The sequence below is a fragment of the Amblyomma americanum genome, chromosome 7 (assembly GCF_052857255.1).
Source record: "Amblyomma americanum isolate KBUSLIRL-KWMA chromosome 7, ASM5285725v1, whole genome shotgun sequence".
Lineage (NCBI taxonomy): Eukaryota > Metazoa > Arthropoda > Arachnida > Ixodida > Ixodidae > Amblyomma > Amblyomma americanum.
The window spans coordinates 68446246-68473558 of record NC_135503.1 but is presented as its reverse complement, the minus strand read 5'-3'; the positions used below and the strand labels follow the sequence as shown (position 1 = coordinate 68473558).

Genomic DNA, 27313 nt, shown 5'->3' with positions numbered 1-27313 from the left:
TGAATATGTGTTTGGAGGCCATCGCGATGTCTGCAGCTGTAGTGTGGACGAAACAAACGCGTCAGAGGACACAAAGAAGCGGAGGGTGCCCTTCATTTTGCCACTTTTGTTCGGTGCTACTCATTTACCAAGCGCGCCTCCGAACAAGAGAGTGAAGGATCGCGCTAACAAAGAGCAAGTTTTCAAGTGAGGAAACGTGTACGCTCGTCTATTTCAGCAAAAACTGCTCACCGGCACTAGCGTCCGGTTGAAACAAAGAGAGCCTCCTTCGCGTGAAGGAAAAAAAAACATACAAAAAGAGAACGAAATTGGCCTGCCGGCGCCCAGCCATGATGGGATGTCAGAATGAGCGAGGGAAAGAACAAAAAAAAAAACAACGGAAGAATGAAACAAATAAAAGTGCGGGTGGCGAGGGGGCAGGCGGTCACGCGCGGCTAACAGCGCGGTTCGGATGAAAAACACACAAAAGTATGGGATCAGCCCCCTCGTAAAACAAGCGGTAGAAAGTACAGCAGAAAGGAAAAAAAAAATGAACTGCGCGAAGCGGAGGACGGGTAAAAGTCCTGCAAGTGTCGCCTCAGGCTATCCTCCTCTCCACAGGTAGCTTTTTCCTTTTCTCTCTTTCTCTCCTTTTCCCGCTTTCCCCCTTTCTCATTTTCTGCTCGGACCCCCGTTGGCGCCCTCGGTTCGCAAGTGGTCCGCGTCAAATCGTGCGGGGAACTCGGGAGCTCGAGGTCGCTCACACCCGTCGCAACCAGGCACGCCGGAGCATTCGAAGACAGGCGCACCAAGTAGCAGAGCTCATTTGGTCGAGGCTACCACCGTTAAGTGGATATCCGCATTGAACGGTTTATGTTTTTTCAATCGAGTGCTTGTAGCTTTTATTTCGAGGTCTTACCTTGAGTGCTTGCGCATATACGACGACAATTACGACTGTTGCTGTTCGACGAACGACAATATCGATATCGATTCGACGACTTTTCGAAGCTCCGAAGGTAAAGCGAGAGCTCCTCCGGAACTTGTGGCGTGGAAACCGTGCTGCTGTTTTGGGGAACAGGGACTGGTCTTGTCAAGGACCAACCGCCGCATCGAAGAAGGGCTGCCGAAGACGACAGCACTAGCCGCCAGGCACTGCAGGGGGCTGGTAGCGGGTGTAATGACTTGCGTCCAAGACACGTCTTGGACAGCTAGACGACTGGCAGGCTGCGCCGACGCTGCGGCTGCTCAAGATCCAAACTAGCCACCGGAAGTCGAAGCACCGGCTTTTCGGGACCGGGACGCACCGATATGCAGGGCCTTGGAGTGACCGTGTCAAGAAGGCACACGGGAGTCGTTGGAGCCTTGTTTGTTATCGGTAAGATTGTTTAAAACCTTTTAACGCGAAATGCAGACATTGGAGAGAGTGTTCAATGAGGCTCGCCTACTGAGCTGTGACTTGTTTAATATGCAATATGATCCAAATATGCTGCATTGAAATTATAGTTTGAAAGTTTAAAATGTCGTCTTTCCTAGACGCACGTCCCTACTTCTCGCCAATTACATTCATATGAACCCGTGGCCATACTGTAACGTTTGCATAGTCGTTTGAGCACCCACCTCTTATGCGGAAGGTGAGGGGTGCGATCATCATGGCCGTTGGAAAACGAGTCTTTGACCCAACTTTGCGCAGATCAAACACATTAGCCATGGCGTTTTTGACCTACCTTGTGGCAGTGAAATAAAAATAATAGAGTGGGGATAATCTCCATCATTCGAAAAGTGGCCATGCACTTCTGCTACTAGCACTAGTCTTTGCTTGACATCGTAGAAAACGCGACCTCCCCCTTTTCTCTGCTACGGCCTCGCGCCAAGACGAAGAAACATCTGAAGTTATGATTAATTTCTAAGAAGCAATTACTCAATAATTAGCCTCCCAATTTCTTACAATGCGAAAATGACAGCTCATTACTCTTTAACTGAAAAACTACAACACTTCAGGAGATTTGCACGCTACGTGCAAATGGCATCGTTGTCGCTTGGAGTTCTCTGCCAATTCAGCTTCACCCTGCCTTCTGGTAGCCGTCCTGGTTTGTGTAGCTGGTGAGCGTCTGCTCAGGACCACGATGGATTGCTCAACTGCGAAAATTCTGAGAAAATTGGGAAATGAGTGAAACGAGTAATTACTCACCTTAACTGACATCCTTTAAATGTAATGGACTCACAAAGACGTTAATAGTGTGACCTCATAAATCACCATAGTGTGAACCAACTTTTTCAAGTCGACGTTCCTATTGTGCAGTGGCGCTACTGTTATCTTCTTCTTGTTCACAGGAATGATGCTCATTGGCCCTTCGGCGGTGGAAGGTGCTAAGGGAGTCACTATCCTGGACTGCATCAGACAGGAGATTCCAGCAACGGTGAGGCGCGCATGATTGCGGTGCTTGCCGTAGCACGTGTCAGTATAACTGTTCAGTCGTGTTAAAAACGAGCACTGCGCATGCGAGCTAAAATTGTTGTATTCATGAGAGTGGCTCAAGTGACTCCAAAAAGCGGAGTCGAGATATAGATGGAATCTATATCCCTTCGTACTGCACCTCCAGCCGCACGGATCGTAACACCACCTATCCTCTGCCTGCCCGCACGTCTGCACATCTGTCTTCATTTTTGTCCGTACTGCGAAAGACTGGAATGACTCGCCCGGCGACGTCGTGCTCGATGGATTCCCATCGCTATTCAGATCATTAATTGAAGCCATGTTATACCGTGTAACCCATTCCCTTATGTAATACCCCTCTATGGTGCCTTAGAGGTAGCAATAAATAAATTGTTCGCTAGTCATCGCTGGTGGCCAAGGCGCGAGGCTGTGCTAAAGCTGTGCCCCCAGCTGGTTGTTCGGTCCTGCTGCGCCCTAACTGCTGCCTGTGCTAGTCCCCGTGGCCTATCAATAAATGCACTCTTCAAATTAAATAAATAATAAACAAAGGTTCTACGACCACCAGACCTCTCGGGAGGAGGCATTATTGAAGAACTTTCAACGTTTACGCCGAATTTGACAGAATAGTTCTGTTCATGACGTCTGGATCGTCGTGTGGTAGCCTGGTTCACTGGACTAAAGCCAATGTGTTTTATTATACGTCTAAGCACATGACGTGAGCACTGTGGATGGAGCACATGGGCAAAGGTATTTCAGTGTTTCTATTGAAATGTGGAAAAATTTTCGGGAAAGTGCAGCGTCAGCCGTTTTGCCGCCGCCAGTGAGCTACTTCGCAGTCACGCAGTCAGCCTTGTGGCCATACACGGAAAGTTCTTCCTATCCTTGCTTCGGCCTGTTCGTCGTGGTTCTGCAACATAACGGATCTCTACCAACGCGCCCGAATTTCCACAAATTTTAGCAATACTCTTCACGAGCTCGGCGAGAGTGCGGTTGATGGCTATTGTGGGTGTTTGTGTGCGTGGTGGCATAGATCTGCTAAGTGACAGATACGTGCCTCGGATACTCGCATTTAATTAATATGTAACTGTTGTTACGATGAAGCAGTTGCCGACAAAATGACCGCATGGTTAACACCACCCATAGCTTCATCATCATCAGCCTGATAACACTCACTGAAGGACAAAGACCTCTCCCGTATCTCCCCAAAAATCCCTGACCTATGCCAGCTCTTATCCCCGCAAACTTCTTAATATCACCCGCCCACCTAACTATCTGCCGCCCTCTGATACGCTTCCCTTCCCTTGGCATCCAATCTGTTACCCTTAACCTTAACGACCTTAACCTAAACCGCGCAGGCAGCCAGGGCTAGTTTTTTCATTCATACGGGGCGTTTACATATACCCCACGTAAAGTGATTTTGGTTGGTCTCAATAGCTGAGATCTGTCTGCCCGGTTCAGAAACGCTGCAGGGTCCCGTCGATCGAGCGTGTCGTTGGGCTGGTACATCCCGCCCTGTCAGTGTTGGGTTGATTGATACTGACGCGCTGGGAAATGTATTTCTAAACTGGACCGAGATTAACAGTCTAACAAGGGTAGAGAGAGAGAGCGAGAGGTAAATCTGGTTGTATCTTGTATTCGCAATCCTTTCTTGATAATCCTCCTCTTATTATTTCGTTCTATATACAACCCTCGATATTCCTTTTATTTATGAATCCATTTTTTAAAGTCGGTTTAAGCTCTAAATGGTATCAGTACCCGCCAGAGCTTGCTGGCTATTAAATACGAGTTACAATCGGTCACAAGAGAGAAATAGCAATGTGAAGAAGCCAGGAGTGCGGATAGGTAGCGGGACCGCTGGAGGTTCTTTTTCGCGCAGAACGGGTGTTACTGTAGATATGGCGGTACAAAATCTTCACCACATAATGTAGACAGACGGCAAATGGCTACAGAGCTGGGGACATACCTATTACGCCTTAGGTGACACAAAGGAAAGAGAAACATTTATTTAAACCAACGGGATTAGTGATCTTGAGGTAGAGTGGATGGCTTCATCATTCCAGAACTCCACTAGCCATGGCTTCTTGTCCGGCCAGGGGGCCGCCGGACAGCTGCACGTCCTACCGCTCAATTGATATACTAGGCATCATTAAGTTTTGGGGTTTGCACCCGCACCACCACGAGATGTGGAAGAGTGTGGGACATGAGTGTGGGAAAAAGGCCCACATGTACTGTGCGATATCAGTGCACGTTAAAGGTCCTCAGGAGGTCGAAATTATTCCGCAGCTCTCCACTACAGCACCTCTTCCTTCCTTTCTACTCTCACTCCCTCCTTTATCCCTTCTTTTAGAGCGCGGTTCTGGTGTCCGCCTTGATGTGAGACAGATACTGCCCCATTTCCTTTCCTCCAAACCCAATTTTCTTGCATTTATCCACAAAGATAAAGCAATTATGACTTGAAAGCGACTAGACAGAGGAGGAGGAGGAAAAATTCATTAAAGTGAAGGGGAGTTGGGCGATCTTATGGGTGGGGCCCTCATTCCAGAGCTCCACTGGCTTGAGCTGCCCTGTGGGCCTGTTGTATGAGGGCCTGTTGGTCCTCCAGGTTATCTCTGGTCAGCAGCGCCTCCCACCGCTCAAAATACATGTTTTCTGTCTGTAGAGTGTTTGTTTTGGCCCCACATCTCCATGAAATGTGGAAGAGTGTAGGGCGGGCCTGGCTCTAGGACAGGTGCCGGAGTATAATGTTGGGTGTATGAGATGTAGTTCATGAAGGTTTGGAAATGTGTTCGTCTGTATCTGCCGCCAAGAGACGGCATCTGAGGTGTCTAATTTCCTATGTGGTGGAGGGAAGTATCTCCTTTGGAGACGCTGAAACTCGAGGCGTTCGTTATACCTAGAAGGTAGAGGGGTAAAAGCGGGCACGGTTTGTGGCCCCGCTCTGTTGATGATGCCTCGAGCTAGAGCATGTGACCTCTCACTTCCCTCCATTCCCTAGTGGCCTGGGGTCCAGGTTATTTTGTGGTGCTTGGTCAGGGGTGTAGTGCCCATGAGCCGACTAACGTGCTTGGGAACTCGGCCTTTCAGGAAGTTTCGACACGCGTGTTGCGAGTCTGTGATCACATGAGCGCTTTGGCCTTGTGACTCGTAAATGACGTTTCGGCTCTTACAGAAGCAGTGAATAGAGTGGAGAAGCGGAGGTCCGCTGCCGACACTGCGTACTTGTCATGGTCTGGGTATGCCGCGGCGTCAACATAAACCACGTTCGGGGAATTGGCTAGGCGTCGGCGTAGGTACGATACTCGCGCTCTTCGTCTGCCTGTGTGAACGTCTTTAAGCATATGTTTCGGTATCGGGGCCACGCTGATGTATTTCCTGTGCTGTTTTTTCTAGAGAGGATTGAACATCTAGTGCGCGGATGACCGCAACTGTGCCTACTCGGCATAGGACAGCTCGTCCAGCTTGGGTGGTCTGAAGTCTGAGTGTTAGAGATGCACGGATGGCTTATGTTAGTTCCGCAAAGGTGTTGAAGATTCCTTGTGTGGTCTGACGCTCCGTCGGGGTGTTTTTAGGAAGGTTAAGGGCCGTCTTGAATACTCCCCTTATGATGGTGTCAACTTGCTGCTTCCCTCCCTTTGTGAGCGTGTGAAAGGATAGTCCGCATGTAATTCGGCTAACTACCAGTGCTTGCACCAACAGAAGAGTGTCTTTTTCTCGCATTCCTTGGAAATGCTTGGTAATGCGGCTGGTCATGCGAGCTATCTGGTTTGCGGCGGTTTTGAGTGTCTGGATGGTGTGGGTAACACGGAGGTTGCTCTGTATCCAAAGGCCAAGAATGGGGATTAGGTTAACTTCCCTTATGGCTTGACCCTCGATCGTGAGGTCTTGTTCCATTTACCTAAGTTTAGTAAGCGTGTATGTGCGTTGCTCCCCTGTTGCTTTTTCTTTGTTATTTTTCTAGTTTATTTTTGTTTTTGCGCAGCCCAGTTTTTACAAATACTCTTTATTTACATTTTTGCCTTACGGACCGGTCACTTCCATGCTGTTGCTCCTTTTTAAGGCGATAGTAATTTATATAACAACTGCAACTGTAAACACGAGCGTTTTTGTGTTAACTTGAACATAGACTTCTCTTGTTAACAACCAAGCCAAGAATAACTCTGCATGCCTTTTGAGCGCCCAAAGGTGCCTCACGTGCCACTGAAAACAAATGGCAGTTCTTCATTCGGAAACAAAATTCACCGAAAAAAAAAATCGCGTTCTCAAAGGAACATCCAAAACAGTCCGTCGAATGTTTAAAAAAAAGAATAAACCAAGAGTACATCACCTTTTTACTGTCCTAGTTACCGCTTCCCGAAGGCTACTTTTTGTCGAGGCTTTCTGCTGCGTGATTAAAAAAAGGGACCCACCTCTACTTTCACCGCCTATTTGAACGAGATAAAAAAGACCATTCTTTTCGACATCCTCTTATTGGCGTTCTGTTGTACGAAGAGAATGCCATTAACGAGCACACGGTGCCCAGCTAGTTGGTTCGCCTGTAACTACACTGAAACGTAAGTTGGCTGAGAGCAATCTGTTCATTTCTGTGGGTGTCTTTTTGTAGCGCTGTTTTTGTTTTGGTGAAGTTAACGAGGTCATCGATCATAATCTGGACGTTACTCTTGAGCATTGTGAAAAGGGCCTCCTTCGAAATGCTTTATGGGTACAAGTGCCTGTATTTCGACTCGGTACAACATCCAACAGCCCCCCCCCCCCCCCCAAACAAACAGATATACACATGCATCGACACACTATTTTCCTTTCTTTTTATAAAAAAGGATTCGTTGCTCTTAAGCTTTCCACTACATGAGAATTGTCCCTCTGAAACAAGCAGACAGCGCGATGAATTCTGAAAACGTGCGATGAGGCATTCGGCTTGCAGACACCTTACCTGCTTCAAAGTGGAAGGGACCAGCGCAGTCCCGGTCTACTTCGTCGAAGTAACACGCCGACCACTTGCTTCGTGCTTGCCTATGATGTTCGCATTGCACACTTGTCAACACGCACAAGAGGCACGTTTTGGTGAGCGTGAAAAGCAAGTGTCCAAGAAAAGTGCTTCCCTGTATTATCAGGGTCGCTGTGAGCTGGTTGAAAAAGAAGGTGTATTTGTGAACTGAGAGATGTTGGGGCAGGCATTGGTTAACCAACGATGTAGCAGCAAATGACATGTGACTCCTTGTGGTCTGGCCGCACCTTCCGTAACGCCATTCCGTGCACTGAAAGAAACGAACATTTAAATTATTCCGGAGCCCTCCACTACGGCACCTCTTTCTTCCCTTCTTCTTTCACTCCCTCCTTTATCCCTTCCCTTAAGGCGCGGTTCAGGTGTCCAACGATATATGAGATAGATACTGCGCCATTTCCTTTCTCTAAAAAACAATAAAAAATTAAAAGAAGTTATACCTTGGCGTTAATGAGACATCCTTCCTACAGCGCAAAATTCAAATCGAAATGATGGAGCGCTTTCACTTGCTAATTGTACCCTATGCGTTTGTCACGTACGCCGTGCGTCCTTAAAAATGCTGCTTTTAGTCCGGCCTTGCAATCTGAACGAGGCTTACGTAGAGCAGCCAGAACGCTTTTCCGGCTACGCTGAAAAGTCAGTTTGTATGAGAAGTAGGATTTTTTTAATATCGAAAGTGAACATGCAAAACAGTATTCTTCGCTGCAAGCATGTCCTTGTGAAACATTAAATAACGTTCCAATACTCTAATTTACATTCGAGGTAGCTATATTTCAAATATTTCAAGATGAACTGTGCCCATCTTGGCGTAAGCTTAGGCCCCGTTTAGAAAGATTAAAATGAGCTACGCTCAATATGACTTGCAACACGTTCGGGGTTACCTATCTTTGGCTCACACTTTATAGTAAATAAATGGCCGTTCACACAAACCATCGGGTTTGCACAAACAATTAGTGTACTCTGTTCTTCGAATCGACGGCGCATATATCTACAGCACCCCTGGGTTGGCTCTGATTCGAGAACTAGAGCTTCTTGAAGACATCGTCTGTTGCAGCTCATAGTGGGCGAAATAGAAAATTGGTTTTTGGGGAAATGAGATGGCGCAGTCTGTCTCACATATCGGCGGACACGTGAACCGCGCCGTAAGGGAAGGGATAAACGAGGGACTAAGAGAAGGAAGGAAAAGATAGGTGCCGTAGAGGTGGGCTCCGGAATAATTTCGACCGCCTGGGGATCTTTGACGTGCACTGACATCGGACAGCACACTGGTGCCTTTGCGTTTTTTTTAAATTGGTTTTTGGGGAAAGTAAATGGCGCAGTATCTGTCTCATATATCGTTGGATACCGGAATCGGACCGTAAGGGAAGGGGGAAAGGAGGGAGTGAAAGAAGAAGGGGAGAAAGAGGTGCCGTAGTGGAGGGCTCCGGGACAATTTCGACCACCTGGGGATCTTTAACGTGCACTGACATCGCACAGCATAAGGCCGCCTTAGCGTTTTTCCTCCATAAAAACACAGCCGCTGCGGTCGGGTTCGAACCCGGGAACTCCGGATCAGTAGTCGAGCGCCCTATCCACTGAGCCACCGCGCCGGGTCGTGGGCGCGATAGTGTATACGTTTATTGACATGTATTTCAAGAGACAAGCATAGGACGGACAAGTATCCATGGATATTATCCGTTTATTTCATCAATACAAAACCTAGCACACCCTGACAAGAGCCAAATCCTATGCCAGAAGTAACTGGTGGTAGGAGGCATACCGATTTCTTTTGAGGATCTAAAATACGCATACCCAGAAATTCTGGACAAGCGCATTTTGCAACGAGGAACTGTCTATACGAGCGCATTTTTTTCGTATACCGTAGGATTCCATTAGAACAATCAATGCAACCGCAGATATCGTCTAGGCGTTTTTGCTTTGCGATCGTCAAAACTCTTCCCGTTGCTTTCTTATGGCAGTTTGGACTACTCTATGTGAGCGATGATCAAACTTAATAAGGAAGACTTTGCTGCGTATCGGAAGAAGGGACTATTAGCTTCAATACTCCCATAAAAAAATCCTTACAGTATTCCACAGCTGTCTCCCGATAAAAACTGATGCCCAAGAATTCTGGATTGCTCACTGAGGAAGTCTGCCTGTTTTTATTCATTTCTTTTACCCGCTGCGTGGTGTTCTTTGCTGTTCTTGTGCTGTGAAAGAAGAGAGAATAATTTATTTTAAGAACATAAATGTATTGGTTTATATTCCTCACCAAGACAAAAAGGCACCTTTTCTTACCGCTAAGCTTACTGAAATAAACAATGCAATGTCTTTGACAGCTCTGTAGGCTTCCATATCAGCAGCACTTGCAGCAGCTTCCGACGTAGTGCTTTAGTATATGACGATTTGTATATTTTTAAACGATTCAGTTAGATTTAGGAGTTGCTTCTCATTTGTGGTAGGAATTTACTTCGAATTGCGTAGATCCAACCGGTCTTTCCCAACGGGCTTAAAGCTACCGCCGGAGATAACACGTATTCTGTATCCTTGGGAAAATGTCCGATTAACACCGACAGACAAGTATTTAAGCGAAAATAGCGCAAAAGACGAGGACAAGGAAATAAAACAGCAGGACCAGCGCTAACCCACAACTGAAGGTTTATTCACAGGAAGCAAGGAATATAAAGAGCGCAAACAAACAAGATAACAAAGCAAACAAACGTGTAGCTACGTGGATTCGACGAAACGAACTTCACCGTCATGCAGGCAAACCGACGGGCTGCTAACGCACAATATAGTTTTTTTCTTTATGTAGAAAGCCTCCATAATCTCCCTAGTTAACTGCATGGGGTGACTGTACAATACATCACTGTGATGAAAAGTAGGATGCAAGATTTGCAGTCTCTAACATGGTCGACTAGATTAGCAGGTTTATTAGCCCCCAATGTACTATCATGCTCAGTTAGGCGCGTGTTAATACAACGACCTGTTTGGCCAATGTATACTTGTCCGCAGGAAAAAAGTATTTTGTAAACAACTCCTTCAGAGCACGGAACGTACTTTGTTTTATGCTTAACTCCACAGGTACTTTGAGGTTCATTTTGTTCTTCAGCCTGTCTTTCCACCATAGCACACAACCTTTTAAGTCCTTTAGGAGCTGAAAAAACAACCCCTATTTTATACCTGTTCGCCACGTTTGTCAGGTTATGCGAAAGGCGGTGTACATACGGGAGAACTGCAACCTTATTCCTTTCCTTCACTCGGTCTGACCCAGGCACAGCAGCCGAAGTCTTAAGTTTTTTGGCTATCTTGCTGCATCCCAACAAGATGGCATCATTCGGGTAACCTGCTTCTCTTAATCTTTTAGCCTGTTCGTTGAAGCTCTTATTAATCAAATGGTCACAAGATTTGGACAAAGCAGAAAACAACGATTAGACAACAATTCCGGTTTTTACTGCTTTAGAATGATGTGTCTTGTAGTTCAACGACGGCTTGCCGGCCCTTGGCAAGTATTCCCAACAAATATGTCCCGTCTGAACTTCCAGGCTCAAATCTAAAAACTGCCGCTTGTTACCGGCCGTGATCTCTGTGGTGAATTGCAGACCTTGAGCAATTTCTTTAAGCACTTTCAGAACATCAGTCATATGTCTAGAAAAGTTAGTTTTATCAACAAAGATTAAGAAGTCGTCAACGTAACGGAAAATCCGCGACGCTCTCCCTGTCAAGTTTGCTTGAATACCCCGATCTACGAAGGATAAAAAAGAAAGGTCATTAATAGCCAGGGAAGCCAAATGCTTCTGTAGGTACCCGGAGTCTCGATATTGCCAAGTACCGTTCTCCGTCACAATCTCACGAAATGGCAAGTCTACTTTATGTGTCTTGACAGAGAAAAAAACTTTTAAACAAAGGCCTTTCGCTTTTTTCACTTCTGCCCATAGTCGGTCGAGGTTCAGTTCTTCAAATAAACGCAGGGCCGAGGTTTTTACTTGCTCCGGTTTATCTCGGATCGGAACAAAGTTCTGGACAGCTAGCATCGCCTTAGCCGAGAACATTGTTTCAGGCAGGACCATAAAACAGCCCTCCTTATCTGCTGTCAGTAGTCTCAACTGGTTCGATACTAGAAACTTAACCAATGAGTCATACCCCTGCCTATATTTGTAATCATTTGTTCTCCAGACCAAAGTAGCAGCACAATCATCAATACACTTCGGTCGGTAGTCATCGTGCACAAGACGCGAAATTGACGGGGCGAGTGTCACCTTTTCCTCTATAGCCAGGTGCGGCTGGTGTGAGAACTTGGTCCCATTCGTAGAAGGTCCACGTGCTGTTTTTGAATTTGCGTATCCCCTAGCCTAGGATGATTACTTTTCCGGTGGGCGACGATGTCTTCTTTCTTTTTGGTAGTTGGGGTCGTAAATGTCTCCATAGAAACTCTGTGTACTTATCAGTCGTTGCGCTCCAGTCCCGGAAGGCCCGTTGGTGCCGTGGGAAGTCACCACCAAACTCACAAGCCACCCGAAGGCGGTCTTTGAAGAATCGCCTTTGGTGCCACCATTGCGACGCAAGGATTTTGCACATACGGCGGGCATGTCCCTTGGATGGCTGTAGAAACCCGCACATAACCTGAAGAACTTCACTTTTCCTCAACCCTGTCTGGATGACCAGGCCCTGCTGGCTTCATTAATAGCTCTGTGTGTGTGCAATGCTCGTGTGGCTTCGTGGTATGCGAGGGAAGGTCTATGCCCGCCAGTTCTTTAGGTGATGTGCGGGTTTCTACAACCATCCAAGGGACATGCCCGCCGTATGTGCAAAATCCTTGCGTCGCAATGGTGGCACCAAAGGCGATTCTTCAAAGACCGCCTTCGGGTGGCTTGTGAGTTTGATGGTGACTTCCCACGGCACCAACGGGTCTTCCGGGACTGGGGCGCAACTACTGATAAGTACACGAAGTTTCTATGGAGAATTTACGAGCACAACTACCAAAAAGAAAGAAGAGATCGTCGCCCACCGGAAAAGTAATCATCCTATGGGATACGCAAATTCCAAAGCAGCACGTGGACCTTCTACGAATGGGACCAAAGTTCTAAGTCGAGCCGCACCTGCGTAAAGAGGAAAAGGTGACACTCGCCCGGTCAATTTCGCGTCTTGTGCACGATGTCTACAGACCGAAGTGTATTGATGATTGTGCTGCTATTTTGGCCAGGCCAACAAATGATTACAAATATAGGCAGGGGTACAACTCGTTGGTTAAGTTTCTAGTATCGAACCAGTTGAGACTACTGACAGCAGATATTGAGGGCTGTTTTGTGGTCCTGCCTGAAACAATGCTCTCGGCTAAGGCGATGCTAGCTGTCCAGAAGAACTTCGTTCCGATCCGGGATAAACCGGAGCAAGCAAAAACCGCGGCCCTGCGTTTAATTGAATAACTGAACATCGACCGACTCAGAGCAGGAGAGAAAAAAGCGAAAGGCCTTTGTTTAAAAGTTATTTTCTCTGTCAAGACACATAAAGTAGACTTGCCATTTTGTGCGATTGTGACGGAGAAGGGTACTTTGCAATATGAAGTCTCCGGGTACCTACAGAAGCACTTGGCTTCCCTGGCTATTAATGACCTTTTTAGAGTTTGCAACTCTGAGAGCATCGTAAAATTTCTTCAGCATGATAATCCAGGGTCTTGTAATGTATTTAGTGTCGATGTTGTTGATTTGTTTTACTCTCTCCCTCTCTATGAAATGATGAGTGTGGTGGAAAAATGTATCACAGCAGACAACGATAAAGAAGAATATATAAGGGCTTGTGGCATATCAGTCGCTAGTTTCCTTGAATTACTGTCATTTTACCTAAAAGCTACATTCATTGAATGGGAAGGTAAACTTTTCACGCAAAAAAGCGGGTGTTTGCATTGGTTCCAGGGTGGCACCGGTTTTAAGTGACATCTTTTTATCCTTCGTAGATCGGGGTATTCAAGCAAACTTGGCCGGGATAGCGTTGCGGATTTTCCGTTACGTTGACGACTTCTTAATCTTTGTTGATAAAACTACCTTTTCTAGACATATGACTGATGTTCTGAAAGTGTTTAAAGAAAATGCTCAAGGTCTGCAGTTCACCACAGAGATCACGGCCGGTAACAAGCTGCAGTTTTTAGATTTGAGCCTGGAAGTTCAGAGGGGACATATTTGTTGGGAATACTTGCCTAGGGCCGACAAGCCGTTGTTGAACTACAAGCCACATCATTCTAAAACAGTAAAAACCGGAATTGTTGTCTAATCGTTGTTTTCTGCTTTGTCCAAATCCTGTGATAATTTGATTAATAAGAGCTTCAAGGAACAGGCTAAAAAATTAAGAGAAGCAGGTTACCCGAATAATGTCATCTTGTTCGGCTGCAGCAAGATAGTCAAAAAACTTACGACTTCGGCTGCTGTGCCTGGGTCAGACAGAGTGAAGGAAAGGAATAAGGTTGCAGTTCTCCCGTATGTACACCGCCTTTCGCATAACGTGACAAAAGTGGCGAACAGGTATAAAATAGGGGTTGTCTTTTCAGCTCCTAAAGGACTTAAAAGGTTGTGTGCTATGGTGGAAAGACAGGCTGAAAAACAAAATGAACCCCAAAGTACCTGTGGAATTAAGCATAAAACAAAGTACGTTCCGTGCTCTGAAGGAGTTGTTTATAAAATACTTTTTTCCTGCGGACAAGTATACATTGGCCAAACAGGTCGTTGTATTGCCGCCAATATTTGCAGTGTTTGTTCGTTTTTCAAATCTGCCGCGACACCACCTTATCGCTTAGTTTGCGACGCAAGACGCGACTAGATTTATCTCGATTGATCGCAGCCAGGCAAAGCTGATTCTACGTTGTTCCGGAATGTTCTAGTAACTTTGCGCCCTTTATCTCGAATGTTCGCTATCAGCTTTAAATTGAGCACGGCCGACAGCGGCGGGCATTCTGTTCGACGACCGCCGAGCACGCTTGTCGCTTCGCCGCCGCCGAGTGATTCAGTCCATTTTGGGTGCAAGTCAGCCCAATAAACAGTTCTTTTAGAAGATCCTTTCGTCCGTCTTCATCGCTGCTTCGACTGCCGTCACCACTACGTGACATCTGGTGGAGGTGCGGGGTAGCCTTCCATGTTCCGGACGCCCCCTTCAAGTCGTGAAGCCAGCCCTGAGCGCTTCGCACCCGAGGACGAGCCAGCAGCTCAGCGCGCCAGCCGACGTCTCCAGGGGGAGGAGCCTGAGTTCGGGAAACTGCTGGACCGCACAAGACAGCGAAAAGACGCGGCTACGAGCACCGCAACCTCGCCGAAGATGTCGACACCGATCATACTGCAGCAGCCGCGGGTGCCGCCAACTTTCAATGGATCCCTAGGCGAAGACCCTGAAAAATGGTTGGATCAATTTGAGCGCGTGGCGTCATTCAACAAGTGGGATGATGCGGCAAAGATTGGACACGTTTTTTTCTCATTGGATGGCTCCGCACGCACGTGGTACGAAAACTACGAGTCGTCCCTTACGACATGGGAGCTATTCAAGAGAGAACTATTGAAGGTATTTACCAGTGTCGTGAGGAAAGAAAGAGCCGAACGACTCCTCGAGTCCAGGATCCAGCTTCCGAATGAGCCCGCCCGCAGCTACGTCGAGGAGATGAAGCGCCTATTTCGCCGCGCCGATCCCGGGATGACCGAGGAAAAGAAAGTTCAGTTCTTAATGCGCGGCGTAAAAGAACAACTCTTTGGCAGCCTCGTCCGTCAGCCGCCAAAAACGGTCGAGGAATTCATGCAGGAAGCCTGCACGATTGAGAAGACCCTCGACGTCCGAGCTCGGCAGTACAACCGCCCTTCCTCTGCCTATGCAATCCGTTCGGACACGCCGGCCACCACCAGCGACAGCTTGCGGGACGTTATCCGCGAAATCGTCCGAGAGGAGCTACGCCGATTACTGCCATCCTCCCCACAGCCACAAGCATCGACTCTGATGGACGTGGTACGGGAAGAAGTGCAACAGGCACTTGGCACCCCGACGGCCACAGAACCCCAGGCCATGACCTACGCCGCTGCAGTAAGGACTGCTCAGCCCCAACGACAACCCCCACGTCCTCCTCGAGATGAGCCACTTGGTCCACAACGCCGCCTCCCAGCCCCCGCCCGCCCAGCCTATGACCGACCCTCAAGCCCCAGGAAATGCGACGCCTGGAGGACTTCCGACAACCGGCCGTTGTGCTTCCATTGCGGTGAGGCCGGCCATATTCTTCGTCACTGCCCGTACCGACGTATCGGTCTTCGAGGATTTGCCGTTAACGCCCCACGACCACGCTTCGGACAACGTCCGCACGAAATCGACGAGTACCTGCGTCGAGAAGAGTACACGCCGAACCGCTTTTCGCGCTCACCATCGCCGTCAACCTCGCGCTTTGCGTCGCCACGCCGCAGCTACGCAGCCGCGGTACGAGGAAGGTCGCCCAGCCCCCGTAGGGGAAACTAAAGGCAGCAACCTCTGGAGGTGAGGTTGCTCACGAGCTAAACGCCGAAGATCCTCCACCGACCACGCCCCATGAAGACGCTGCACCCGCGACGCCGCATGAAGAACCGACACTCGCTGCACCGACGCCGCACACAATGAGAACCTCGACCACGACGCAAGCTACCTTGCAATCGACGCCGCCACCCAGAGGAGCTTCGACCACACGCCCAACCCGTGACTCGCATACGCGACGAAGCCGTGACCCGACGCCGAGAGCGACATGCAATGCAAGAGCCAGGACCTCCGACCTAGAAGTGACTATCGACGGCCGGAAAGTTACCGCTCTAGTCGACACAGGAGCCGATTACTCGGTGATGAATGGAACATTCGCTGCGCAGCTCAGAAAAGTCACAACGGCTTGGGACGGCCCACAAATTCGCACCGCTGGGGGCCACCTCATTACGCCATCAGGACAATGCACAGCGCGAGTGACTGTCAAAGGACATACCTATCCTGCGACCTTTGTTGTGCTACCGCAATGCTCCCGCGAAGTGATCTTGGGTATGGATTTCCTTAATGAGCATCAGGCGATCATCGACCTGCGATCCAAGCTGATCACGCTTTCGACGGACGAAGCCATCGCTTCGATGAAAACTCGGGAAAATCACGTTGCCCTAAGTGTCCTGGAGGAAGAAGTGAGCGTCCCACCCCGTTCAAGCGTTATCGTGACCGTAGGCGCCACGAAAGCCATAAACACTGAAGCCATCATCGAGGGGAACATGCAGTTGCTACTAGACAGAGGAATCAGCATCGCAAGAGGCATCGCACATTTCCGCAATGGCCAGGCCGAAGTACTGCTGACTAACTTCAGCGAAGAATACCGGCATATTAACAGAGGAACGACGATTGCTTTCTACGACGAAATATCTGACGTACGAGATTCCTTCGCCCTCTCCGACCCCTCCGCAGAAGATCCGCCTGACCAAGAGAACTCGCCCACTTTCGACATCAACCCAGACCTGCACCGGAACAAACAAGACCAGATCCGCAATCTGCTTCAAAACTACAGTGAGTGCTTTTCGACATCGCCGAAGGTGCGGCAGACGCCAATTGCCAAGCATCGCATTATAACGGATCAACACGTCCGACCTCTCCTTCAAAGCCCCTACCGTGTGTCTCCGCGAGAACGACAAGCCATCCGGGACCAAGTCGAAGAAATGCTTCGCGACGACGTCATCCAGCCTTCAAACAGCCCATGGGCGGCACCGGTTGTTCTAGTGAGAAAGAAAGACGGCGCACTTCGATTCTGCGTGGATTACCGCCGCTTGAACAACATAACAAAGAAGGACGTCTACCCCCTCCCCCGCATCGACGACACACTGGACCGCCTCTGCAACGCCAAATATTTCTCATCGATGGACCTCAAGAGCGGCTACTGGCAAATTGAGGTCGACGAAAGAGATCGCGAGAAGACAGCATTCATAACTCCGGATGGCCTGTTTGAGTTCAAGGTGATGCCATTTGGTCTCTGTTCCGCACCAGCGACGTTTCAGCGAGTAATGGATACAGTACTGGCAGGCCTGAAGTGGAAAATTTGTCTGGTATATTTAGATGACGTCGTTGTCTTCGCCTCGAACTTTGAAGAGCACCTCAAAAGACTTCGAACAGTACTAGACGCCATCAAGTCGTCTGGCCTAACCTTGAAAGCAGAGAAATGCCACTTTGCCTACGAAGAGCTGCTGTTTCTAGGCCACATCGTTAGCAAGGAAGGAGTACGCCCAGACCCGCAGAAAACAGCCGCTATTGAACAGTTTCAACCGCCGGCCGATAAGAAAGCAGTGCGCAGATTTCTCGGACTATGCGCATATTACCGACGATTTGTGAAAAACTTTTCGCGCATCGCCGAGCCCCTAACCCAACTGACGAAGGCAGACGTGCCGTTTAAATGGGAAGCGCCGCAAGCAGAAGCCTTCAAAGAACTTCAGCGTCGTTTACAGTCCCCACCGATCCTTGCGCATTTTGATGAAAACGCCGATACTGAAGTTCATACCGACGCAAGCAGCGTGGGACTAGGCGCCGTTCTCGTTCAAAAAAGTGACGGGCTCGAGAAGGTCATCGCATACGCTAGCCGTTCCCTTTCTAAGGCCGAGGCTAACTATTCGACCACTGAGAAGGAGTGCCTTGCCATCATCTGGGCTACGTCGAAATTCCGCCCCTACCTCTACGGACGGCCGTTCAAGGTGGTCAGCGACCACCACGCGCTCTGCTGGCTTGCCAATTTGAAGGATCCCTCTGGCCGACTCGCTCGATGGAGTCTGCGTCTCCAGGAGTTTGACGTCACCGTCGTTTACAAGTCCGGACGCAAGCACACTGACGCCGATTGCCTCTCACGAGCCCCTGTAGATGCACCGCCGCTGGACGACGATGAGGACGCCTTCCTGGGACCCATCAGCGCAAGCTCTTTTGCTCAGCAGCAACGCTCGGACCCCAACCTAAAGGGCCTCATCGAGTACCTGGAAGGCAAGGTTTCTTCACCCCCCGCTTCATTCAAGCGAGGACTGTCTTCTTTCTGTGTGCAGAATGAGGTCCTTGTGAAGAAGAACTTTACAGCGAACAAAACAGCCTACGTCCTTGTTGTACCTACTTGTCTCCGCGAAGAAGTTCTACAGGCTTCACACGACGAGCCGACAGCTGGACATCTCGGGTTTACTCGTACCCTCCGCCGCATTCAAGACAAGTATTACTGGCCCCGACTGTCTGCCGATGTCGCACACTATGTGAAAACATGCCGAGATTGTCAGCGACGAAAGACTCCTCCCACACGACCAGCAGGATTTCTGAACCCCATTGAACCTCCCTCAAGACCCTTTCAGCAGATTGGCATGGACTTGCTTGGCCCTTTTCCAACGTCAACATCTGGAAATAAGTGGATCATCATAGCGACCGACTACCTGACCCGCTACGCCGAGGCGAAAGCCCTACCGAACGGAACAGCAGCAGAAGTGGCCAAATTTTTCGTGGAGTGCATTCTTCTTCGACACGGCGCCCCCGATGTGCTCATCACGGACAGAGGAACAGCATTTACGGCGGAACTCACGCAAGCCATCCTGCGCTACAGCCAAACCAGCCACCGGAGGACAACTGCATACCATCCGCAGACCAACGGACTGACCGAGCGCCTGAACAAAACCATCGCCGATATGCTCGCTATGTATGTCGATGCCGAACATAAAACCTGGGATGTCATCCTGCCTTACGTCGTCTTCGCCTACAACACCGCAGTGCAGGAGACCACCCAGATGACGCCTTTTAGGCTCGTCCATGGCAGGGATGCCACGACCACGCTAGACGCCATGCTGCCCAACATTACAGAAGAAGAGAACGTCGACGTTGCCGCCTACCTTCAACGCGCAGAAGAAGCTCGAAGGCTTGCCCGATTACGGATCAAAGATCAGCAGCGGTCCGACGCCAGACGCTACAACCTACGAAGACGCAACGCGGAATACAAGCCAGGAGACCAAGTCTGGGTGTGGACGCCCATTCGCCGCCGTGGATTGAGTGAAAAGCTTTTGCGCCGCTATTTCGGCCCGTACAAGGTTGTTCGTCGGCTGGGTGAACTGGATTATGAAGTCATCCCTGACGCAATGACTGCATCCCAGCGACGCCGCGTACGACCAGAAGTTGTCCATGTAGTCCGTCTGAAGCCGTATTATGCGCGCTAAAGGCCGCTGCATTTCCATGCTCTATTTTCGCAAGATCCGTTTTTTTCCCTTACTAGTCGCATTATTTGTTTTAATGCATCGGGTCGATGCTTCTTTGAGAGGGGAGTAATGCCGCCAATATTTGCAGTGTTTGTTCGTTTTTCAAATCTGCTGCGACACCACCTTATCGCTTAGTTTGCGACGCAAGACGCGACTAGATTTATCTCGATTGATCGCAGCCAGGCAAAGCTGATTCTACGTTGTTCCGGAATGTTCTAGTAACTTTGCGCCCTTTATCTCGAATGTTCGCTATCAGCTTTAAATTGAGCACGGCCGACAGCGGCGGGCATTCTGTTCGACGACCGCCGAGCACGCTTGTCGCTTCGCCGCCGCCGAGTGATTCAGTCCATTTTGGGTGCAAGTCAGCCCAATAAACAGTTCTTTTAGAAGATCCTTTCGTCCGTCTTCATCGCTGCTTCGACTGCCGTCACCACTACGTGACAGTATTAACACGCGCCTAACTGATCATGATAGTACATTGGGGGCTAATAAACCTGCTAATCTAGTCGATCATGTTAGAGACTGCAAATCTTGCATCCCTACTTTTCATCACAGTGATGTATTGTACAGTCACCAAACGCAGTTAACTAGGGAGATTATGGAGGCTTTCTACATAAAGAAAAAAAAACTATATTGTGCGTTAGCAGCCCGTCGGATTGCCTGCATGACAGTAAAGTTCGTTTCGTCTATTCCACGTAGCTACATGTTTGTTTGCTTTGTTATCTTGTTTGTTTTCGCTCTTTGTATTCCTTGCTTCCTGTGAATAAACCTTCAGTTGGGAGTTAGCGCTGGTCCTCTTGTTTTCTTTCCTTGTCCTCGTCTTTTGCGCTATTGTCGCTTGAGTATGTATCCCGCCCGTCTTGCCATCGTGTTGAGACAAGTATTGCAACTAGAGCACTATCCGGAAGAGTTCGTGCTTAGCAGGTTAAGCACGTTTCAGAAATCGCGAGCTCCCAATACTGGAATACGGAATATGGACGCCGCTTTGGTTGCAATGACGGTGACTGCCTGGAGATTTGCTGAACAATAGCCAACAAGTTAAAGCACTAACTATAAGGGATTTATTGTTGCTACTTTTGTCCACGCAGGTTTCTCCAAAGTTCCAAGAGTGCGTTGACAACGTAACCATTGGGAGCTTCTACAAATTCATGACCGTAAGTATTGCTTCTGGTTACCACGCAAACAACTTTGCATGTGCTGCAGATGTCGGCATTCATTCACATTGCGTGGGCAACGGTCTTGATCTCAACCTATCCCCATTTTCCTTCAAACACATGCAGGGTTTGCAATGCATCCTGAGGCTCGCGAATGCAGTAAGTACTTCGACCGACTCTCTTTGTTATGAATCCCGTCGTAGATGATGAGAAGAGCTCCAAACAGCGCAAATGCTTGTGCGTACTTGTCCTCTCTGGAAGTAGTCGCCGCGAGAAAGACAGTGATCGCAGTAAGATGTGCGTATGGCTGGTCCTTCGAGAGATCTTACCCATAAACCAGCTTTAGGGAGCATGCACTGACGTCCTAGTGGCCGCCATTTTGTGTTGTATGTGGCACGGCGTAAGGCTGCCGGCATATACCGTGTGTTACAGGGTAGACGAAGTAATTCTCAAAAATGGGAGTTTTGATTTAAAAATATGGCTTTTGCTGCATGGTACTGCCATTCTTGGCGGACACCAGAAAACAGGTGAATGATTTTAACTAGTAAGATGGTTAACTAATTTCTAATAATTAACTCCCTAAGTATTAGAGTTAGGCTCCTGGTTGCAATTAAAGATTTGTAGCCGTTCGTTAGTAACCGTCATATCAGTTTTTTAGAATTTCGAAAACGTCATTACCCTCGCCGCTGGGACACGACAAAACCTCGGCTCGGCGAAAATACATGCGCTTTCGAAAGCATGCAGGCAAAGCAACCCCTCCAGTGCACGTAACCAGTCGAAATAGCCAAATTTTGTCGAGCCACAGCGGCAAGGGTAATCGCATTTTTGAAATTCTAAAGACTGGTATCGCGGCTACTAACGACCGGCTACATATCTCTAAATGCAACCACGCGTTTAACTCTGATAGCTAAAAAGCAAGTTATTAGAAATTAGTTAACCAGCTTACTAGTTAAGATGATTCACCGGTTTTCTGGCGTGCGTCAACGCTGGCAATACCACGCCGCGAAAGCCATATTGTTGCATTCGAAATCCTACTTTTGAAAATTACTTAGTCCTCCCTGTAACACCCGGTATAATCAGCTTAATTACCACCACTTGCTCCGGCTTGCACTGCTGAAGGTGCGCGGTGCACCATAAAATGGCGTCTGGGACGTCACGTGAGCACCTCCTACATGTTGCTGTCCTGAGAATCCGCGAGAAAGTTGTGTGCACCGTGGACGCGTAATGAGGCGCCTTTCACGTACCACAGATTCGGCCGGATCGCTTTGTCGACACCGCGCTGCTGTTCTCAGCAGTGGGGGACTTCAAGGGTACGCGGTTCGAGCTTGCAGTCGACAAGTGCGCCTCTCCGCCCATGCTGGTACGTGCACTGGCCGCCATCTTTTACGACGAGCTGCTGCGTGGGAACAAGGAGGGGAATGATGGGAAAGGGGCAGCTGGTGCTATGTATCGCTCTGGCGGATCTCGACCGATGCCTTTCTTGGGGAATGTGACGCGCGCACAGGAAAGTAGGAACGAAAAATGATGACTGTGTGCAAGAGCGACATGAATATAAAGTACTGCTTCCAGTGAAGCAGTCGTGCGCGAATGTCAGCGAAGGTAGAGCGCCCGAAACGCAGCTTGAAGTTAAAATCTTGAGCTATCAAATGCTGGGCGCTGTGTGTTCGCGCTTTAAGTGTGATGGAAAAGCGAGCAGCTTTCTAGAACTATAGTATACAATGAGCGCTTTGTTTTTGCAATCCCATGTGTAGGGTAGCTGACCCGGTAGTGCCTAGTTAAATTTACTGCCTTTTTATTATTTTCTCTCTCCGTTATTGTAATAGTGGACGGAAGTTTCGACGCCCAGGCGAAAAAAAAACGACAGAACCATGTCAAAAATAAGACAAAATGTGTTTTCGTTTCGTTGTAACGATAGATCTTTCTGTTGTTTAGCAGTATTTTTGTGTAGCAATGTAGTTTTTCCGGCAGTACTTTTCTCTAGTCTGTAGTTCTGTAGTACTTGTCTATACTAACTACACAGAGTTATGTTATTACATTAAAATTTGTGCTGTTAAGTTCATGGGGAAAAACATTAAAATCTGTGGCGACAACAGAAAATTTTCTGGGGCCGTGTTCCGTAACCTGTACATTATCCATTTGTCTATTTGGTCCTCTGCTGTCATTGGGCACTGAGATATAGCCGCGGTTTTCAAGCGCCTGTGGGCAGTAAACCGACCATTGGGTCGTTGGCGACCCCTCCCCTGCTGTTGACAGAGCGCTGCGATGCACCTCACCAGTGGCGGCCATTGGCTGGCTGCACATCGCAGCCAATGGTGATGTCCGGTCGTCGACCACCCTATACGGTCGGGTTGCTTCCCACAGACGCTTGAAAGCGGCGGGTATATATGATTGACCAGCGACAAAGGACCAAACTCACAATGGACAGTTACAGAATGCGACGAATTTTGGGTTTTTCGACTGAGCGGTAAAATTAGACAGGTGTTCATGAAAATTCGCGCATGTAATGTTTAAACCGACATTCGTAAGAATGAAGTTTGGTTTCCTGCAAAGGTTTTCACTGCGTCATAGAATCGTTGTTGACAGCACCCCGGCGTCACTACGTTACTTGGTTCACTTGACTTTGCCCGAGATCGCTGAGGCTCGCCAGTACCGCCAGGTGTCGCAGATATAATGATTTATAGTGATGTAAGATTCATTAGCGCGCCAGAATTCCACGTTAGATCTCTTTTTCAAAGCGCTGCCCACCTCTGCACCTTTTTTTATCGCGTATTTTTAGTGGATAGTCTGTTCGTTTTCTGCATGTTTTGTGCTAATCTTCCACTAAATTCTGGGTGTAGGCCAACGCATCGCTCATATTTAGTTCTCTTTTTTTTGTTTTGTATTCTTCACTCTCTAGGCAATCAAGTTCACCACCTGCCTGTTCACTCGATTTCAGGAGGTGAGTAAGCTATACTCTGTTTTTTTCCGAACTAAATGTGACGCAGTTGAGCAGCGTTGGTCGCATATTTGCGTGAAAACTTTGTGCTCAGCCCGAGCTCTTTTATCCTACTAGTTACAGAACTCCTAAACAAATCCTAGCATCTTCTCCAGTCAGTGTCTAGGTAATTTAAGTTACTACAAAAGTACCTAGAGTTGCACGTTTGTTTCTCCTGGTCCGCTCGCGCCTCTGCTGGCCAAACGCGATCACATGTTTGAAAAGCATCCATGAATCGCGGAGAAGCCAATTCCTTTACATCGTGTAGCACCAGACATTTGCTGACAGTAAATTCGTACACCTACTGTTCTAGTGCCTAGCGCCGTTCATTCTTTAGTACCAGAGCACATGTTCACAGAAAACGATGTTTTCGTATCGATAACACGCATTTTTATCGCAAGTGTTCGCTAATTGTTAACAAGAAAGCCAAAGAAGAAAAACATTTGTGCTTCGTGGCGTTTACAACTGATGGCGACGCCCACCCACATGGCGAGCATTTCGTTCGTAATTCATTGAGGTAGGCCTCGGTGCCGCCGATGCATTACTAGCAAGCTGTGACATTGAATGCAACACTAATTTAGCTAAAATAGAACAAGTTATGCTACCAGATACCAGCGCATTGCGCCTGCACTTGCTCTATCCACTACACGAAGTCCGCCTTCTACTTGCAAGAGTTGCGGCTGTCCCTAGTAATTTCGACGCTTTCAGCGGCAACTCGGCAGACCTACGCCATCTACGCTCAACTCTAGGTACTTAAACAGTGACTCTAGAGGTAAGCAGATGCAAGCGCTGCCTATGATGCGGACAGTGAGCTATTAGTAGACTTGTGACGGCAGGTGGCGCCGTGCAAATGGCTCTTCTGCAAAAAGCGATTGGAGGATTGGTGGCTCAAAAGCAGAGAGGTGACACAAGTTTTAAAGATTAGGAAGACGTATTTTAAAGAAAATGGCGAATTTTATTAACAACTTAGAGCAGAGTTAAATAAAAATGAAGGAAAAAAATAACTGAGCATGGTGGCAACTGCCACTGCCCCGTTTCAAAGGGGACGCTCCTACCTTCCATCCATCCATCCTTCTGAAAGCCTCAAGCGGCGTGACAGTCAGGTAGCCTCCGAGTATTGGATACGTCAGGGCATTGGGTGTGGATGGTCTCGATTCATTGGTGTAAGAGGAGTTCCGCTACTGCATAATGAAAGAGCTTTGGTCAACAGCGACAATACCAAATTGGCTACAAAATGACTCGCATGCAAAGAAATTACGGCATGCTACCATAAAAGACGTCCTCTCTAAGTGCCCATAAGGTAGAATACTTCTGTTGCTATGTTACTCTGCAATACACTGACCTCAGCTGCTGATTGTCTCTCTGTTCGCAGGTTTGCAAAACGAGAGTGAAGAAACCAGGATAGTGTTTCCTGAAGATGGCTGTCGCGTGCGTTGCATTCTTCGACGCATGCTGTTGGAAGCAAGGATGGAAGATGCAGGGTACGATCTTCGTCAAGAAAGACGCTGGGCATCGCAGGACGGCGGGGAGGATGTCACTCAGCACCGAAGATGTTTGCAGTGTGTAGGCATCGCTTGCGACCATCGCATAGATGTTGGAATCTGGATGCCTTTTTTTGTTATCGAAAGAAAGTATCAAAAAGAAACAGGCAGTAGTGCTGTCTTTGCACCCAACGTCGCGCCTTGTAGTGCACACGGCACGTAAGAATCGCTTGTCTCACTAGTTGTGTAGGGCTCGTAGATGTGACATAGTCTTCTGAGCACTATTACACGAGAAGTTGATGATAGTCGTGATGTTTGGAGTGTTGTTAGTGACCCGGAGGGTAGCGTACGGACAGAGGGAAGAGCTAGTTAGCCGCATCGCGCAGATGAATAAAATGATCTCCACTCCAAAGGACAGTGTGCGTAAAAGCCATTGCGGCCGCGAATAATTTATTTAGGGCAATAAACTCGCTGCTATGTTCACATTTCCTCCTTCTGATTTTAGCCTCAGAAGTCTTTCTTAAGGTTAGGTCTCATGGGCGTTCGTCTGCGCTCAGTTTATCACATTTTAGTACGCTGCGTCAAGACCCACTGTAAAACATTAAATTTGTAGCTTAGTGATTAAATTACAAAATTTCAGTGATATGGGCAAAGTATGGCACGAAGGTGGCTGGCGTCACCGCGACTTCACACTGCAGTATATACAGAGGGCGTTGACAGAGGCACAGCTTATAACGATCAGGAGCTGCTAAAGCGAGGGGGCTTATAGCCCATCTGAACCACTGACATAACTATCTCGATGTTTCGTAGTTAGGCCTCCGTGTTGTGTTGTGGGTTGCAGCAACTTTGAAAAAGCACAACAGAATTACTAAAACATTTTTGTGAATGCAACTCCATTGTCACATCGGCACGTAACAGAGGCTATACTGCCGGAGCACGGACAGGCTGGAACTAGCCTTCACGCTGAAGTGGTGCAAAAGCAAACTAATCTCTGGAAAGCGATAGTGGTTGCGCAAAAATGTATGCAGTGTGAAAAATTAATTCGGTTTTATTACTCACACCGGACTCCTTTTCTCTCCTTGGTGCGACTATTATATGTTATATTAGCTCTTCTACGCAATGTTTTGTTTTGGTGTTTAATCAACGGCTGAACTTGTTTTTGCAGTGAGCAGCTGAAACTAAATGCTAACTACTTTTTGTGGTGTTGGCGGTCACTTATTATTCTGTACGTATGTTCCTCCGCATTTTCTGTATCGTCTGCACAGTGCGAGGTAATACGATTGTTTGTTATCGTAGAGGATGTATGTGTACTTTTAAAACCAGCCTTATATAGGACGTTTAAGTTATTTCGCATAACATCATTTATACTTTTCCTGCAATGTATGCTTTCATTACTTCCACCAAGTTTATTGCATCTACTTGTACGCGCATACACATTACTTTCAGTTATGTCTCTGAAATGGACGCACGTGTGTACAGGGTACATTGTACCGTGCCGTTATGGATATTCCAGCGGCATCCTGCGCCTGAAAGGAGGCGAGCATTTGCAGCTCCGTACGAAAGGCTTTAGATGCCATATGATGTTTATTGAAATAGTATCTCTCACTTCTCTTGAGCAATACCGGGCACAAGATGGCGCCAGCTGCGCTTGTGTGCCTTCACGACTTTTGCAGTGCCTTGTAACTGATGTGATGGCAGTCTTGTGCCTCGCTGTAGAACGCCCGTTACCGTCTCTAGCAATTAGTCCGTCATGTCGCAAGAATGATTATTTTCTGGTACTTTGTTTTGGTTTGTGCAAAATGCAGCGCGGCGCTTGCAAATTGACAAAATTATAAGCAGTGCAACACAGGCGGCAAAAATAGCGCCTAGACGATATTGTAGCTGCGGGGTGAATTTAACATATCTATGGCAGCGCCATGAATCGTACTCAAGGGCAGATTGTTTTTGAGTGAGGGGTTCTCCGTGAAGAACTTCAGCACGTTGACGTTTGCTGCTTTGCCAGCAATAGCCTGAATATACATAGTGATGCGGTCAGAGCTTGTTTGGCGTGAGAGCGAAAGCGTTGAAATGAACGTTAGAAATAAATGCTGCTTGTCCC

The 27313-nt window shown here is 48.1% G+C and overlaps 1 protein-coding gene across 1 annotated transcript; it reads left to right on the top strand.

Annotated features, from left to right (window-relative positions):
* The first annotated feature begins 705 nt into the window (after positions 1–705).
* On the top strand, positions 706–27313 carry LOC144099293 (uncharacterized). The gene is made up of 7 exons (XM_077632480.1): positions 706–1354; positions 2311–2396; positions 20695–20760; positions 20887–20919; positions 22010–22120; positions 23657–23698; positions 25107–27313. The coding sequence occupies exons 1-7, from the start codon at positions 1288–1290 to the stop codon at positions 25137–25139; spliced, it is 438 nt and encodes a 145-aa protein (XP_077488606.1). The 5' UTR covers positions 706–1287; the 3' UTR covers positions 25140–27313.

What these genes read in the sequence shown, in the direction of transcription:
- LOC144099293 (XM_077632480.1), top strand. Translation starts at nt 1,288, where the DNA reads ATGCAGGGCCTTGGAGTGACCGTGTCAAGAAGGCACACGGGAGTCGTT. An exon ending in TGGAGCCTTGTTTGTTATCG is followed by an intron (nt 1,355 to 2,310) that starts GTAAGATTGTTT and finishes TCTTGTTCACAG; the next exon opens with GAATGATGCTCATTGGCCCT. An exon ending in GCGCCTCTCCGCCCATGCTG is followed by an intron (nt 22,121 to 23,656) that starts GTACGTGCACTG and finishes TTCACTCTCTAG; the next exon opens with GCAATCAAGTTCACCACCTG.